The 17,957-nt window shown below is 41.6% G+C and overlaps 2 protein-coding genes across 3 annotated transcripts in view; both read left to right on the plus strand.

Annotated features, from left to right (window-relative positions):
- Positions 1-14,584, plus strand: part of LOC135488029 (potassium voltage-gated channel subfamily C member 1-like) — a 34,190-nt gene extending 19,606 nt beyond the window's left edge. Inside the window, exons 2-4 of the mRNA XM_064772398.1 lie at positions 10,780-11,037; positions 11,855-12,123; positions 12,468-14,584. Coding sequence (XP_064628468.1) covers positions 10,780-11,037; positions 11,855-12,123; positions 12,468-13,445 — 1,505 coding nt within the window. The 3' untranslated portion in view covers positions 13,446-14,584. The remainder of the gene's footprint in view (positions 1-10,779; positions 11,038-11,854; positions 12,124-12,467) is intronic.
- Positions 14,585-17,516: 2,932 nt separating this feature from the next.
- The window catches only part of LOC135487427 (uncharacterized), a 32,564-nt gene continuing 32,123 nt past the window's right edge, over positions 17,517-17,957 (plus strand). Inside the window, exon 1 of one of the 2 annotated variants that reach the window (XM_064771065.1) lies at positions 17,517-17,711. In XM_064771065.1, coding sequence (XP_064627135.1) covers positions 17,684-17,711 — 28 coding nt within the window. In that variant the 5' untranslated portion in view covers positions 17,517-17,683. The remainder of the gene's footprint in view (positions 17,712-17,957) is intronic. The other variant, XM_064771067.1, reaches the window with a different exon arrangement.

The following is a 17,957-nucleotide window of genomic DNA, read 5'->3' on the forward strand; positions in this document are numbered from 1 at the left end:
TGTGTTTTCCAAGGAGAGTGCATTGCACAGGATTAATTCTGTTGTGTTTCTGCAAACATGCACATGCAAAAAAGCGGAAGACATAATTTGTGTTTTGTGTTTTGATACCATGTAATAGACAGTTAAAGGATATCCATTGGCGGTTCGTCATGAGGAATAGGAAGGTTGCTTTCAATGGAATTGAGGACTTGAGGGTTGGAGAGGCGCAGCTCATTATCCAAAAAGAAGCATCTGTTGAAAAAGGTAGGAAAGTACATGTACATGTGCGTGATAAGTCACCGTAAAATATTTCCTTCGGGAAAAAATCTGAATCGCATCCTGAACGGAGAGCTCTAGAACTGGTGTTGTTGAACGCATTCCGGCAGATTTACAACACTATATCCGTATGCTTCGTTTTTAACAGCAACTTTTGTAATGTTGAAATACTAAATTCGAAGTCGGTCCATAACCCATAGCGGAATACATTACTTACCATTATTTCTATGTTTACCAATTGCGATACAGACCACATTGACGAATTGCTTGAAGAGTGTTTTATCAAAGGCGGGTACTTTTTTTGTAAAAAGGTATTTCGTATTGAGAAGTGGGCAGCAGCTAGGGTAATCACGACTCGTGACAACAGCTGACTAAGCTAATTATTGCAGAGCGAGAGGATCATTACATGGGGAGAGGGGGGTCATCACGGCAGGTGATGGTATTGGACTTTTATCTCACGTTCGATCCAAGGCATTGCTCAGATTTTTGCCGAAGATAATGCCAATTGAGTGACAAGACATTTATGCATGCCCGTCCGCCTATTGGGCGATAACATGGAGTTCGTAAAAACACATTGCTCACTGAAACTACCATAAGACGTTGCTTGACTTCTATCAGCGTGAGGTTCTTAGCCCGTGGAGAGAACATCTGTCTTCAATGCGAGCGCCGCGACCAATATTGCCACTGCTATAATTGTACAATTTTCATAGACAATGCTACTGTACATCTATCAACTCCATTCGTAAAATAACTGCGCTGGATTCACATCAAAGTCGCATCGATCAGAAATTGAAAAATTAATTGAAATGAAATGTAATCGCTTCTGCACAAGCAACCCATCCCGGCAGAAATATCCATTTCTTTAGAGAAGCAAATATCAAATGAGCAACTTATCAAAAGAGATGAATGCTTTCTTCGCATAAGTTTCTAAAACAGTTGATGTTGTTAAAAAAATCGTTTTGCGTTGCATGCCATCGATGACAACTTGACTGTTTTAGCTGTCATTTATGAAGGGGGGGGGGCTTGGCCGTTGAGTGCAAGATTTAAATGACATGGGGGGGGGGGGGGGGAGGAGAGAAGCAGCTATAACAGTGACATAAGTATAGTTTATACAGATCCGTGTTGAAGTGTAATTATATCACCACATGTACCTGTATATACAACGGTCGACAGTCTACCGTAATTACATACGAAACGACAGCAGTTGCGGTCGGAAAATCGAGAGCATCCGCATGTCCAAAATAATCCAAAGATCCACAGCATGTGGTTTTCTCAATGGCTTTCCCAAGGGATTTTAGTCGCTTTAGGATCCTCTTACCGAAAACGCAAGATGTATTCATAGAATAAAATAATGCACTGCTCGACGAAAACCCACCCGTCACATAATATCAACTTCAATCACCAAGAATGTAAGAAGGTACTCAATCCATTTGCCTAAACAAATGCATCTTGGGGCAGTGATAAATTGGAAGATGGCTTATTTGTCTCAATGTCTTACTTAACCAATGAAAGCTATCACTTATTCCCGCGGCACTTTTCTTGCAATGCGATCACCCATTATTGGTTCTGTTAAAAACGTGCGGATTGCACAGTTTTACCCGCCAGGGTCTGGCGAAGACGATGGAGTTGTATCCGCTGTCGCATCTTAGAGAAATCAACCCGAGGTAGCATGTAGTAAAAGTGATGCCATTATGATTCGTAAGAACAACGAAGTACGAATGTCTGTGTTTGTCAAGTCATACCCTGATTCTGTATCTTTAGTTGGAGGAGGAATCGGCGAAACCAAAACAAGTTATAGAGCCATCGATTCTGATATCTCTGTGTCGTTGACCAATGAACGGTGTGCAAATACGTTGACCGAACGAACGACAACACTGCTACGATGAAATGTTCTTTCTATCACGCCTTCCTTGGATTTGTACGCTTCGAAGCACCATCATGCCATGCGGATTAGATGCGAGGAAGCCTACTTCAAGACCGCCAGTCTCGTAAAGCTGCTAAATGTTGGAGTGCATGACATGTCCTCAACACCCTGGTGGAGGTGAGCAAACTGATTTCTCAATCTCAATATGACCAAGTCAGTAGACCAATCAGCCGTAGGTCATTGGAGACGCCTGTTCATTTTAGCTTGTCGATATTGATTTGATTGTGACGAGTGACATGTTGGCACTCAACGCGGCGGAAAGCAAAGGGCTTGGCGTCTTTGCGCCAAAAGGTGAATTTACTGCTCCGTGCAGTGCGTCCTGGCTCACATGGTTCATACTCCTTCTATGTACAATATTGATGAGATTCAAAAACATTGGTGGTCAAAATGCGTGGATAGCTTATTGCATCAGAAAACCGGTGTTCAGTACAGCGGAAAGCTGTGATGTGTTGCTGCTGTCAGAATCCGAAGTTAGTTGACATGAAAACCTTTGTTTTGGCATGTTTGATTTTCGGAAGATATACATGTAGAATTCAACTCGACTTCAGATCGGCATGATGCTGTCAAACATTGTCGTAGGAATACCAGTAAGGTTTGCCAGCCAGTGTTTCAATAGGCTTGGGTGATGATTTGTCGAAGAGGGTCAAATTATTATCCAGGTGATGGACAGCAACGAGTCCAATCCAGTCCAGTGCAGTGTTTCCCCATCCAGGGGTTTCGAATACCCGACCGTACTTACCTCTGCAGGATTCAAGTCAGTGAACACTCTATACAGCTAATAGATCAGTGGGCCTATTGCAAGGGGATTCTCGTTTTTATGGCCTTCTATGATATATACCCGTAGATCTTTCAAAATCCTACGTGTAAGAAATGGCAAATACAGCCAACAGTTTTATACATGCAGTTGTATTGGAAGAAAGTCTTACAAACCACGTCACTTCTCTATACAGGACCGCCGGCCTCACTTCAACAGAATTCTAGAAAGGAAAGCGGGTAATAGCACCATGACTATAATGGAGTGGGTCTATATATTCTAGCAAGGACTCGATATAAATACTTAATTCCCTGGATACTTCACCATCTAATTGCATCTGTAAGAAGAGAAGCCCTTGTTTTCCGATATTCTAAGGAGGAGCGGGGGCGGTTTGGGGATCTGCATGTATCAGAATTTAGTTTTATGACGTCACAAATACCAATTTGGATCGTAAAGATCTTGTAACTTTATCTGAAGTGAGGCTGCGGGAAATGATTCCAAAACTATGAGATGATTAGGCACTCAATATGAATGAACTGATTTACCATTAGTGCCAGATTTTACAACTGATGCATTTTCAATAGCACGCATCGCCCTCTTCAAAAACGCGCGCGGCTGCCACATGGAAATGATATAAGCAGCCTTCAGCGCCTACAATACGCCACTTCTACGATAAAATGACCACTTATCAAACAATTCCATTAACGGCTTAAGAATAATGAAGGTCTCAATCAGCTAAATGAAATTAAACTGACACTACGGAGAAACAATCGGGCTCACTGACTCTGGCTGTTGCCGGCGATGCAATTCCAGAGAACCATTAGGGTCGAGAATAAATTTAGGGGTTTATGAGTTCACTTAAGCATCGTTTACAAATGTACAATCGTGTCGAGTAGGCCAGGGGAATCTCAGTATTCAATCATAATATGATAGCGTATGTCATATATATATCTAATTATAATGATAGGCCTATCAAATATATCTCCTTCTTCCGGTCTAAGCTTCCGTATTTTTTTCAACCATCAGGGAATATCGGTATGGTCAAAATCGCTCGACTGAACTGAGACTGAAAAAATATCTCCTAATGACCCATTAGGTGATCGTGTATATGATAATCAACGCAATTAACTAATGCAGCTACCACTGCGGTTACACAAGTAAACATACCGGTAGTCCGGCCACACCGTGTAAAAGAGTTGGTTAGCATACTTTTTCCTGACTTGCTTTTTATCTCATGCAAAAAAAATGTATGAATGAGGATTCTGTTGGGAGATGACGGCCAACCTAGTTAAACATAGAGTAGCATTGTATCACCATCTTGAACTAGTCCTCACATATACATAGATATCGACGCGCGTTGTCTGCAACCTAAGCATTTCAAAACATTGAGGGTCAAGATGTGTATCATAAGGCTCGCGTATCGAATTTTTGGAGTATATATTTTTGCATATAAAGGAACGTACATGTGGACCCTTTACATTTATCAACAGTAGACATTATGATCAATTTTATTGACGAAAGAAATATCTTTTCTCTATCTGAAGGGAAGTTATACTTTTGGAGGCATGAAGGGGATGCTTACCAGTTAATTAGTCACCTGGCCTCACCAACGCTTCAGTCCATGATCGGCTAATAAAGGCTCTGCTTCGTTACCCAGGGAGTACCAAAGGTTTGCTTTCATAGGAAATACTGCGGAGCTTGGGTATGTTTTAATAGTGATGGCTAATGCAATGACATCATTTGTCGAGGTTTTTCATATAAATGTACAACCATTGAGTATGGATTCAGAATCATACATCGTAACCGAAAATCCATTTCACGCTCAGCGTAAGGTTCATCCGACAACTGTGTATGCTCGGGATGCCAAAGGCTTACTTCATTTCATCTTGTTGGCAGTGGCATAACACTTGAATATCCGTCTGTACACAAGATGTGTTATTTCACAGGTATTTGTACACACTTGAAATGCAATGGATTTCTTCCAACCTCAGTTACATAATTCGGTGTGGATGATTCGCAATCAGCGAAAATTGATGGAATCGAATGCTGTGGAATCCCGAGTTGGTAGCAGAACCAATCTTGAGTGATCAGAGCCGCTAGATTCAGCAACATTCAAATGCTTCTTGTTAATCTGATGAGAAGGGATACTGATTGCATACGAAATGGATTGATTTGGTGACGGGAAGTGTAGCCCTGAAGTTGTCTCACATCTTATGGTGCTGTTTTTTTATTGTTGTAAGGAGTTACTCTGCCTTTGAGCACCGTCATTTGTTAAGAAATGGGGAGAAAAGTTGCATTCAGTGTTGACAATGACACTGCGTTGGAAAATAAGGATTTGAGGGAACGTGAGGATCTAGTTGAGGATCACTCATCCAGTAAGGGCAACAACGGGGAAACGGATGACTCTAGCGAGGAGAACGCGTTGATGACGATTGAAGGTAAGACAGCAAATATATGTCGCTCTACCCATGTCATGGAAAATGCACTCTCCTCTGTACTATTTTCCATAATTTTAACTCTGACTCTTTCATATCCACATGGCCCAGTCTAAGTCAGTCCCTCACTATATATTCTTGTTGTAAGGCTGACAATACCATCTGTGACGTCTGATGATAATCCAGGCTACGCTGAAAAGGGCACGGTGTTGCTTGCCAAACGATGCAGTTAATCGCGTGACCTGCCCCCCCCCCCCCACCTGGCCATGGAACATCTTGTCAATATCAGAGCCCTAGAGCCGATCGTTACCAACTCCTCTTCCTTGTCTGCTCTCGGGGTCTGTTCAGGAAGAAGGGAGTCGATGACAGTGCAGACTATCGGGATAGGTTTGTAGATACCCGTGGTAGTGTCGAAAGGTTCGTCCGCTTTCACCTTTGTGAAATATAGGGCGTCAACATTGATATATACTGTGATATAGGCCAAGCGATAAGGAACAATGATGTTACGGGAGAATTTGCTAGATTATTAGTCTAAAATTATTTTTCACTAGTATTGATTGTCGAAATGAGAGTCGCAATCATTCCAAATCTACCCGTTGTGTTTTTTTGTAAGAGATACTCACGGCACAACTGAAGCTTTGCTTGTTCATTGCTGTTCAAAGCTCAACGCAAGCAGTGATTGGAGTACCCAAGTGACACTTCTCGCTCAGTTTGGTCGACAACGACCTTTTCAACTGGAGATGAAACGGCTTTTTTTGTTAAGAGTTAGGTACTGGAATGTTCTTCTTATGATAGTTCGATGGCTAGCCGATTATATTATGATCGGAAAAGTCTTCGAAAGAGAACCCAAACCAGGAACTTTCATGGTACTATATAAGCCAACTGAATGACCCCATGCTCCTTTAACCGCAATATCAACTCCGGCGTTGGAGGGTCATGCATATATATTGCTTCCTTTGGTTCTTATCGGAAACGGTGTAAGCTTTCATCGCGCCGGTTGCGGATATCAGTACGATCCACCGCTGGTACGATGATATAGCAGTTTCATTCGGCGGCTTGACTCAAATAATAGCAAATACGAATCCGTGAGCTGACCCTTGGCAATAACTATCAACATCCGATCCCGCTTGTTCGCCGACTTGACAGGAAATGAAAGTTATTGATCAAAGACGAAGATGATAATAACTGAGAGCTGCAGCAATAGTTTCGAATCTTTTGGGTGGATTTGGACAGTATGACTGGGGTCAATATATAGGGTGTGCCAAAAATAAAACTTTTGACCAGTCCTCCTGTTTTATCTACATGTACCTGTGCATTTTGTTAAAGCAGACACTTTTTTGCGGGCGAAGCAAACTACCCGATGTGACTGCTTCAACGTAACGCTCGACGAAGGTGAAACCTGCCGATTCCTTCGTACATGTAGTCCCATTGAAATCGTCTGTATGTCTTCATTTGTATTCACGATCGTGGTCTGAATAGAAGATTACAAATCATTCAACCCCTGGCGGAGGGCATTTGTCATCTGCCCTCTTTCAACATCGGCTACTTCGGCCATGTGGAGGTTCTGCTCACGACCATCATCCTTGTAAGATATTTTACTGAACACAAAATATCGTCATTAAAAAGCAGATTGGTACAAATAGATGACAGAGCATAATGACGGAGTAGATCGGTCATCCCCGCTATTTTAAAATCTATATCTCCCGACAAAGCGTGTTGAAAAAATGTATGAGTGAGCATGAAATGTTGAAAATGGTAGACAAGACTGATCATCTGATTTCCTGCTTCCATTTTGTGAATAGATCGGATACGAATGGTGATATTTTGACATTGACAATATTCCGTTGAACGTGGCGTTTCAACAACACATCAACGCGATCATTTGTTTTCCATGCACGATGTTTCATTCTGTCTGATATATTCTCGCTCGAGTTAAAATAGGAAATCGGGTGTTTGATCTTAAGGAGGAGGAGAAAACGAGATTGCTCTTAACAATTTATCTAAGAAAGATAACATGCTTTAAAGGAATTATTTCCCGGCTCAAGTAGCTGTCTTAATAGATTTCTTTCGATTTATATAGATAACCTTCAAAGACACTGTTGAAGAAAAAATGGTGTTTCATTACGAGGGTGGATATGAATAAAGAAAAGGTAGCGTTTCTTTAGTGTATCGGTATAAATTATTTGAAGATGTCAGTCATCAGATATTCGCGTCATACCGGCTTCATCATTCATTCATTTTTCCTTAATGGTAGTTCAGTGTTGAAATATAATAGGGTGTCGATCTAATACTCTGATTTGGTGTGTAAACGGAAAGGCTCCATGGAAAAGAGATGATAAAAGATTCTCTTGTCTGAACTACCACAGTTTATAGTGTCAATATTTGATCGGGAAGTGACAGTCACCTAACACCCTAATTCTCTATATAGACCACGGAACATGGCGATAACCTTTCTTGCTAGACGTTACCTGAGACCGTGTTAGCGTGTAAGGTCCAAGACCTATGAAAATCATTCGCAGAGCAATTAAAAATCAGAAAATGGTGGAACCTTAAAACCGGAAAACTCTCGTTTGACCGGAAAATGGTTTCTAACTTGTAGAACAGAGAGGTGACTCCTCGTAAAAGAGACGTTTGATTATTCAACTCTGTTTCCTGAAATGAGATATCGTGCCGAGCTATAGGGGAAGTGCCGCGGGTGTCATTTGATCGGAGACACCGCCATCACCACGATTAACCAGAGTATGCAATCTGGTTGCAAGAACAGAGAGAACAGCCTGAATAAGGTTTCGGGAATGTTCTGAAGAGGCGCTTCTAAGACTAGGCACATTTGAACAGGCCGAAGAATCATATTTTGTAGAATTTCTAATATTTCCTCCTTATAGTTCCAACTGAAAAGCGCGCCAACCATATTTTTGCACATTACTCTTTTTTATACTTCCTTGCACTTGTGGGAATAATGCAATTTGTTTTCTGACCTGACAAGTGCTGGTCCCAATGCTACCACCTTGTCAATTATCGAAAAGTCGGCGACATCACCACAATATATCACTTTCGACGCGATCATTTCGAGCTAAGCTGCAAATGGTTATGCACGGATTGAGGCGTACAGGAAGGATTGGAACGACTCTATCACGTTAATGGGTCTTTTGTGGCGCCGGCAATACGTCATGAGGTTAGCCGCGGCAGAGGTGCCTCGGAATATTTTTTGGCTAATTTGGAGAAAGAAATTGAAACCCAAGTTCTTAAGTGACGATCACTATCAAGTCTGTCTCATTCGGAACCGTGGTGAGACCAGTCTTCTGTTGTATTCTTAGAAGACTACTTTTTGTTTAAGAGCTATATGGCAGTCTTGTCTATTTCGGAAATCCGGAACACTTTCACTGCAACATGATGTAATGAAACTTTTCTCATGTGACTCCACAAATAGTTTATTGTATAAAGGGTTTACTGACGTATCCAACTTGACTGGACATGGACAAAATTGGCTTTATCCCCTTAATCAGTTACATAAGGTACTGACGTCAGGTTAGTGACCAGGTCCTGCACTTAATATTTTCCGATCTGCATCCCACTTCCCTGTTCATGTACATCATCGATCCTTCAGTAACTGGGTTCGTGATGATGGAAAAAGAGCGAAATGTTTATTAATCTATTGCTTAAACTGGTTGCAGGAAGGAATGGAATAGTGCAATGGGTCTTATACGGCATGGAACAGTTCTTATAAACCGGCGATGAGGAAGTATACCATGCTAGCTGCGGTTGTTGTGTTATTATCACAATTAGCCATGAGCAATTTATGTGTTCGTCTTTTTATTCGCTGTCAGAGAGCAAGAACGAGCAGAGCAGAGTTCTAGTCAGACGCATTTCGTGATGAATACTGGCGTTCATAATCAGAAGTCATCCAATTTATCTGTCCAGACATTAAAAAGTCCCTTACATACGATCGTCATCGTCATCCCCATTGCTATAGAGCTTTCTTAAAAACAAATGATAAAACGGCATTTTCCTTCAACAATTACATGAACCCATGACAACTCCGAAGTTTCTTCAAAGACAAATCATAATCTTATTGTGTTTCGTTTTGATAACTGAAACAAACCCAAAAGTTATAATGTTCTTTAGCATTCGTTTGCTGGAACTTTTTCTTTTTCTCTTATAAAGTTCAACATGACAAATGCATTACCGGCTTACGAAAACGGTGCTCTTTGTTATAATACATGTTACGACAGAAAAAAATGTTACGGTTAATTAGTAGAATAATCATTTGCTAGCTTACAGAAACCCTATAAACTGGCAAATATCATTCTTGAATTCACACTGACGTGTAAAAGTTGGCAATATGTGAGAAACTTCGAAATTTAGATCATCATTGTGATCACCCAGAGCTAACTTTAGCAGGCCAACATCGGGCTAGTCATTCAACGATGACAGCTTCACTTGATATTGATGTGACCGAGTCATGGACCAAACCAAGCAAACCCCCTTATTAGAAACGCCTGCTAAATCGTTGAGACTCAATATTGATCAGATTTGAGTTGGTGAGTGAAACCAACACTGTTGATCGTGATCAGCATCAAACATTGGGCGAAGTGCCGATTTCACCTCATGGGTAAACTGTTAGTTGGCGGGTAGGAGAAATCCCTCGATCACGGATTGACGTCATACTGTCTGACAGAGTTATCGCGCGTCATGATAGTCCCTGTGTACTTGTGATTGGTAACCGTCTTGGGAATTTCATAAACTGTTCTATATCAAATGAGTTCAAGTGGCATTTACGCCAAAGATTTCAAGTCAGGCGGTGATCAACCGACTGAAACTATTTCTCAAAGGGCCTCATAAACGAGAGCTAGTGCAGCCACTGCCAGCAGCGCTCTTTGTCAACGCTAGTTAATTTCCTTCCTTAGCACCCGTAAGGCGAGACATATCCGTCAGGGCAAAGGATGGCCCATTACGACCACGCTTTTAATGTTCCGGAAATTATTCAGTATCGACAATGTTTGATATTTACAATCTCAGACTATTTTAAGGCACAACAGTTAAAATGGGTTTACGTGTAGTTCTACCTGACATCGTGGTGCATGTTGATGGCCAATACATCCTTGGCTTCTTCATGGTGACACATATTTCTTGGTAATCCAGTCCAAAATAGAGTGCGGGGGAAGAACAAAGACAATCCTCCATCAACCACAATTAGCTCCACCTGGTCGACCTCGCAACGAAGTCCGCCTTCCTTGATGACCACTTTGCCAACCCTATAGTTCAATATGTCCTGATTTTCTTTTTTTTTTCGGGCTGATATTATCTGAATCTGGCCCGGAGGGAAGTTCCACATGTTACCAGAGTCTTTCAAATAATATAATTGACTGTGATGTTACTCTGCTCAGACTTTTCTTACTTATCTTTGTTTGCAGAACACACATTGCAAGAAAACACGCTCAAGAAACGGGTACGCACGACACTTCCGGCCTACAACAATGAATACAATCGTCGAATCACGCTCAATGTTGGCGGAATCAAATTCGAGACACTGCTGACGACCCTTGAGAACTGTCCGGACACCAGATTAGGGAGGTTGGCCGAGATGCATGGTGATAGGGATGCTGCAGAAGATTACTTCTTCGATCGAAATCCAGGCGTTTTCCAATCAGTTTTAGACTTTTATAGAACAGGTAATGAAGAACAGGGTAACGTAGTACAGTGGTTAACATTACGGACTCCTCGCTGACTTCCTGCTGATATCAAGGAACTTTAAACCTCGATTATCTCAGTCTTTTGAATAAGATTTTACGACACCTTGGTTACAAGGTACTGTTACAATGCACTGTATCTCGTTTTGGTGGCACACTTTTTTAATGACTTGCATAAACAAATACAATGTGACACCTCGAAAAATACGTATCCGTGTCCGCAAAGTGCTGCTTGGTTGCATCATTTACCATTATTTTACCTCATGTCCCCACGGCCTGTCCATCCGGAGGCGGCAGGTTATCTGTCAATATTACTTACTAATTGCTAAATTATTGGAAACATGTCATGCTGCTGTGAGAGGAACGCGCGGCCGTTACCCAAAGTGTCTAAATGTCACAGGTGTGTCTCATATTAATAACTGGCAATGACGGAAATTGAGGCGACTGTCTCCAACAGGTGTAGTTTTGCCGTTTGAAAGTGGTGAAGATAGGATGTTTCGGCATTTTCCTCAGCCTGGTTAATTGGAAACAATCCGCCTTGTAAACTACTTGCTACATGTAAAGGCATTGCTACCGAGTGAGATATTGTTTCTTCTAAATTTCCCGATACACTCTTAGTTCTTAATTTGCTTGGTTCACGACGCCAGAAACATGTACATATACATTGAAAATCGGTCTTCCAGGCTGTTGATACCTCTTCCATCATCCTGAAATTCGAACATTCGGATCGAACAAACATGCAAAACATGAAGAAAAAAACCACCCATGAGTTTGGTAGTAATATTTTCCTCCCTTACAGGTGAACTCCATTATCCATTGGATGTATGTGGCGCCCTCGTACGACGAGAACTTAAGTTCTGGGAAATCGACGAAGGAACATTTTCCACGTGTTGTGTTACAAACTTTTCTTCCTTTACGGACAATGCTGAAATACTAGATGATCTCCGCCGAAATCTTGAATACAAGCCGGACCCGTTTGCTTATAATCCGGACAGTGGGTGCACGAAGCGAATACGGCTTCAGCTGTGGCAGGTATTAAATAAACCTCGGTCTTCCTTAGCGGCGATGGTAAGTTCGAGTCATTTGTGGATTTGTGCACTTGTCCTTGACATGACTTGCGATCTTCATGGATTATTTCAATTTTTGGGTGTTTCAATATTGAAATACATGCACCACAAGTAGTACATCTTTTAAACGGCTATGCCCCGATGGCACTCAATCTGCACGTATCCACTTTTAATACGACAAAGAATTGGGCCAGTGAAATGTTTTCGGTATAGCAGGGTCTGCTCATGACGTACTTGTAAACACTGAGAGTAAGCGCAACGACAACAGTGCGTAGCAGCGAATTCAACATTTCAAAATAAGGTTTCAGTTATTGGTCGCTTATATTTTCTGCAACGTATTTTCAGGTGTACGCAGCAATACTCTTCGCGATGGTTGGCACGACCTTGGCTGTTCAGTGCATGGAGACAATGGAATCCTTCCTTACGGAGCGAAACCTGTCCGTACACTGTCCATGGGGGGAACCAGCGAACGTTACTGTGCTGGAGTACTCTCAGTGGCTGAGGTGGCCGGACTTGGGCCTTGCAGTATTCTTCACGTGCGAATTTGTCGTAAAACTACTATGCGCCCCGGTGAAAACAAAGTACCTCAAACACCCGATGACGGCGCTAGACATCTGTGCAATTCTGCCGTCGTACATCGTACAGGGTTTTTACCACGATGAATCAAACTGTGTGTTCGGCATGCACAAGCGAGTCCTCGACTTTGTTATGCTGCTCAGAATCCTTCGCGTCTTTCGAATCTTTCATATTCTTCGCCATTATGGCCCGTTCAGGGTACTGCTGTATTCTGTCAAGTCGACCTTCAACGCCATGGTCATGTTGATCGTCTTCTTAGGTGTCTCGGTCATGTTCTTTGGCTCGCTGATCTTCTATGCAGAGAGGGGAGAGGTGAGTGAAGGACACCACGGGGACGACCACGGCTTCCAAGATCTCCCTTCAGGATTCTGGTGGGCAATCATTACCATGACTACAGTCGGTTACGGCGATAAATTGCCCCGGACTGCATTCGGTTACGCGATCGGGGCCGTTGTTGCCGTCAGTGGTCTTGTGATATTAGCCCTTGTAATTCCAATAATTTCAAACGCATTTACCGCATTGTATAACTTTGACGTTGCCATGAAGAATGTTCATTCGCACAGCAAGATTCGGCGACGGAGGAAGACACTAAGTGTTAACAACACCATGCAGTTGTCGCGGCTGAAAGAACAGGGTTCACGGGCGGTGAGACGGTCCCTGAAGAGGAAGAAACGGGCCCTCACGAACAAGAAAATATGGTTCTCTTCAGAGGAAAAGGATCTGAACGAGAGTCATACTAGTATTTAGAACATGCCACACTTATGGCGTGATTAAAAATGCATTTGGAATCCATACACAAGACGAACTGAATTGTATGTGAATGTATTATGACCAAAGACACCCGAAATGAGTCCGTGACCCGAGTAGGTTTCTGACTCTGTCGCCGAGACCCTCAATGCATAATTGCGACAAATTGCAGAACGTCATCGTCTGCTGTTCGTCAACGAATTGCCGTTTTTTTCTAAATTGACTATTAAGCGGATTGTCCATATTTGGCCCGGTAATCAAAGGTGGAATATCAACTATTGAATCAATGAATTCAAAAGAATTCTACATGTAAATATTATTTTCTTTCAAACTATTTACATTAACTGTAAAGGGTATGACGTTCTTTTTCTGGTTTCGCGTGTTTTCACGTCTACATTGTATGATATGAAGGAAGACAGAAGATTTTTAAAACACCCCACCAAGGCATGTGTACCATTACAGCGAGTATCTCAGTAAAGATAGTAAAATAATTGTCTTGTTCGATGCTGGTCGGGTATCTCGTATCGGCATGCACCAGGCATCAATGTACCGTAGTCTGGGGCACCATCGATTTTTGTGTGAAGGATTTTGGTATTGCCATCTATTCATTATTCCTTGCACCATCAACATTGCACTATCGAATGATTGGTCGTCCCAAAGCCTGCAAATAAGCAACAGATGGCGAAAAGGTCAGGCCCGACCGCAAAGGGAGATATTGTTTCTGCCCACGTTTACCCATAACAAGGTTCGCTCATGAAGCAACATGAAACAATAAGGCTAAGGCTTGGAAAATTCAGAACGTGTGTCTCCTTTTATGTAAGCTTATGTACCATCGAAATAGTAACCTACGAAAGTTCCCAATTTAACGACCGCATGTGACTGCATGTTTATGTAGACGGTGCAAATGGTGGTTCGAGATCGTATGGTCGTGAAACGCGGAATCTGATTTTAGCCAATTTTGGCACTCGTTGAATTGCAAGAGATCTACTATAGAAACACATCGTCGACTTGAGCTTGACGAATATTGCCCACCATACCGGACTCGTTAGACGCCAATGGTCCACATTACCGGTATATATTAAGGAAGTGACTACTTGGCAAGCCCGGCTTACCAAACAGCGACTTTTTCGTCCTGAATGGAGAGCCGAACTCATTAATATTAAAGTAAAGTCTCCATCTCGCCAAACAGGGTAGATTTTTTACCTGTTTGGCAAGCCCGGCTGGCCGAACAGGGTGGCTTTTTAGTGCTGTTTGGCAAGGGGCTCTCCAAACAGGACAAAAAAAGATGCCTTGCCAAACAGCACTAAAAAGCCACCCTGTTCGGCCAGCCGGGCTTGCCAAACAGGTAAAAAATCTACCCTGTTTGGCGAGCTGGAGACTTTACTTTAATATTATGAGTTCGGCTCTCCATTCAGGACAAGAAAAAGGCGCTGTTTGGTAAGCCGTGCTTGCCAAATAGTCACTTCCTATATTAATTGCTGACAACCCAAACTGCTAATGATTAATACACGTACATGTATTGTATGTGTATTCTAGTGTGTACATATTTTACAAACCTGTGATACGTATTTCTATTTGAAACATTGCCAAGATTGCGGCATAAAGCTTTAATCATGTTTAAGCTTCGAAATGCGAAAGGGGAAACTCCAGTCGACAATTTCAAATACACGTGAAAACAGCCAAGTTTCTTGAAGAATGAATTAAATTTTTGCTTTTTGTTATATATTGTAATAGATAGTAAAGCCTAGTACGTTATAGTGTTTCTGAGCGCGCTGTTTACAGTTTTTTATTGACGACGACTGGAGTTGTTCCTGTGTTTATAATTATAGCTTAACGAATTAGTAAGATATGTCTATTTTCTTCTCTGTCTCGATGTAAATATGTCACATTGACGTTTCTTTGTATTTTTACGGTCTTGTTTAAATATAATAAAAATATAATGACAGTTGTCGATCTTCCCCAAATTGTGCATGAAATTCGATATTGGAGCAATTGTACAATCAAACTCGATGAGTTCCATCAAACCATTTGACGAACATTGAATCATGTAAAATAAATATTGGTTTCTGTGTCCGACATCTCGGGCAGTCACCGTTTTCGTGAACAACACGCTCTTCATTGAATTTAAGATGGCGCTCAGCCGGCTCTGAGACCGAGTCCAAAATGTACCGAAAACACTTTAGAATACAGAAATACATAAAACTTTTGGCGAACCCATTAGGAAAAAATTAACGTCTTCATAAACGTTTGATAGAAATTTTACCAAATATGTATGTGTTGTGCTGTGCGTGCGAATTCGAGAGAGAACGAGTTCAGTATGTGTGAAACTGTGTAAGGTGAATGCAATGCGTGTTCTTTACTAATTTTGTGCTGGTTTTGAAAGAAGTTTGCATGAAACATGTAAGAGACATGATTCCTGGTGATACAGGGAGTATGCGTGGATGTTTTGGCCGAAGACAATTCAAAATAGACGATAATTTCCAGTTGGATTGGTTCGACAGTGTTTACAGATACATGTACATGTAAATGTGGCATGGCGGCGTGAGGGGAGCAGAAGTCGTAGGAGACAACAACACCATTGAATATTCATAGGTTGGAGGGTCCAGGCCTATCAATTAGACGAGTGCATGTTTTTAACTCTCAAGTACATATTTGGAGAGGTATTGAAAAAATATTTGCTGTGGCAAGTCTACAGATATAAAGAAATTATTTGATGAAAAAATTAATAATAATTTTGAATTTTGCTAATTTGGTAATAGTATTTTGAGATTTTTCTGCCAGTTGGCTGAAAAGAGTGGAAATATCAATGTCTGTCCAATTTGTCGATTATCAAAAAATGTCCGTGGTCAACTACCAGTTTACTTTTCACCATTTACTTGCCCGACTGTCCGGAATATCATATCAAAATTTCCGATTCACAACCCCACGCAGTATTTGATGCGTCGCGGTCAAACATTGACAATTGAACTGCTAAAAGGCTTAAAAATCAATTGTTGTCTTGCCTCGTGTACTCCGAGTTATTTCATTCAGTTCTGTTATTTATGACCTTAATTATCAAGCTTTACGGTCTGTTTCAGGATCGTTCAATTAATTTGATGGATGATAATATGAAGCCGAGATACGAAAACTGTTATAGATGAACTCTTCAGCAATCTTTTTTTAATTAATCCATGTATTATATACCGTTCTAGTCTACACTTTAATCTTTCCAATAATAAATAATTAAAACATTAACTGTTGTTGATGTTGTTTATTCCTTGAAAGCTTTTGCAACCCACGTGGATACAGCGTCCCTAACGAAACCCAACGGGATTCAACCAAATCGCGACATAGTGGGTGTACATGAAGGAGCCACGTCGGGAGGCATCAACGGTATTGCAGCTTATATGTCTGGTCAGATAGAGGTGGATGTAATGTGTAGTTGTTGCTTAATATGTATAATCTCGTCGACCCTCAAACTGATAAACCCCAATTCCATTCGGCTTGTTTGGAAATCTGAAATGTCTCCTAAACGCCTTGCTTCCAAAGCCGCGGGTTCAAAATGACTCCACGACGAATGGGGCAGCAAAATACAATCATGTACACGTATACATATTCTGGACGCAAACGTAGGCTGTGTGGTACCGGAGATTGACCAAAATACCCCGCGTCTTAATCAGGGCGTCGTAGCTCATCAACCCGAATTCTATCAAAAGGTTCGGATGCTCTCTTTCTGTGAAGCTCATACCTCGCCCGTGAATGAGGTTTCCCAGTAAAATTTCGCTGGAACGTAAATGAGGTCTATCCGGTAAAACCGCGCCTGTGAATTTCTAGTGAATGACTATCATCCGAAACGTTTTTTCTTCAAACATCTGAATCAATCACTGAGATATGAATCATAGCATGTATTAATGCATGTGTCCTGCATCTCCGTGCTTGCCTCGATGCCTCTGCATAAATTAATTGTTCCATACCTCATTGTTAGCCTTATAAATAAGATCATCCGGGATGTACTCATAAAGCCGCACGCAAATGTAAAGAATAATTGACGAATGCAACAGATGCCATCATCAGACGGTGTTTATCACGTGGTTTCCAAGTATAGGACATGCGCAATATATGCAGGTCAGACATCACGTTTGTCCCATTAAAGGTGTGTCCGCTTGCCGTAAATATCTCTGACTCCTTCGTTTATTTTTCGTCGCACCAAGGAGTAAGGTGTTAGGATACACTTCGGGGCAACGGGAGATCGAACAAAGATGCTCTTTCGAGAGATTTGCGTTTGCGGTAAGTGTTTTCTTTTGATGCTACTATGACATGCATTGTACCTTGACACTGGTGACACTGCCTAGTGATGCAGCTGTTCAGTTCGTTATTAATGCCCTAGGAAAAGATGGTGATAGGAATAATCCACACGTGCATTTCGTATACATGCATGTATATCGGTGTCAATGATGTTTTCATGTTTTCGTGTTTACATTTGTCACTTTCTTATTGTTTCTCCCGCCAGCAGTAGAATGATAGAAATAACAT

Source organism: Lineus longissimus, chromosome 5 (assembly GCF_910592395.1).
Source record: "Lineus longissimus chromosome 5, tnLinLong1.2, whole genome shotgun sequence".
In the NCBI taxonomy this organism is placed as follows: domain Eukaryota; kingdom Metazoa; phylum Nemertea; class Pilidiophora; order Heteronemertea; family Lineidae; genus Lineus; species Lineus longissimus.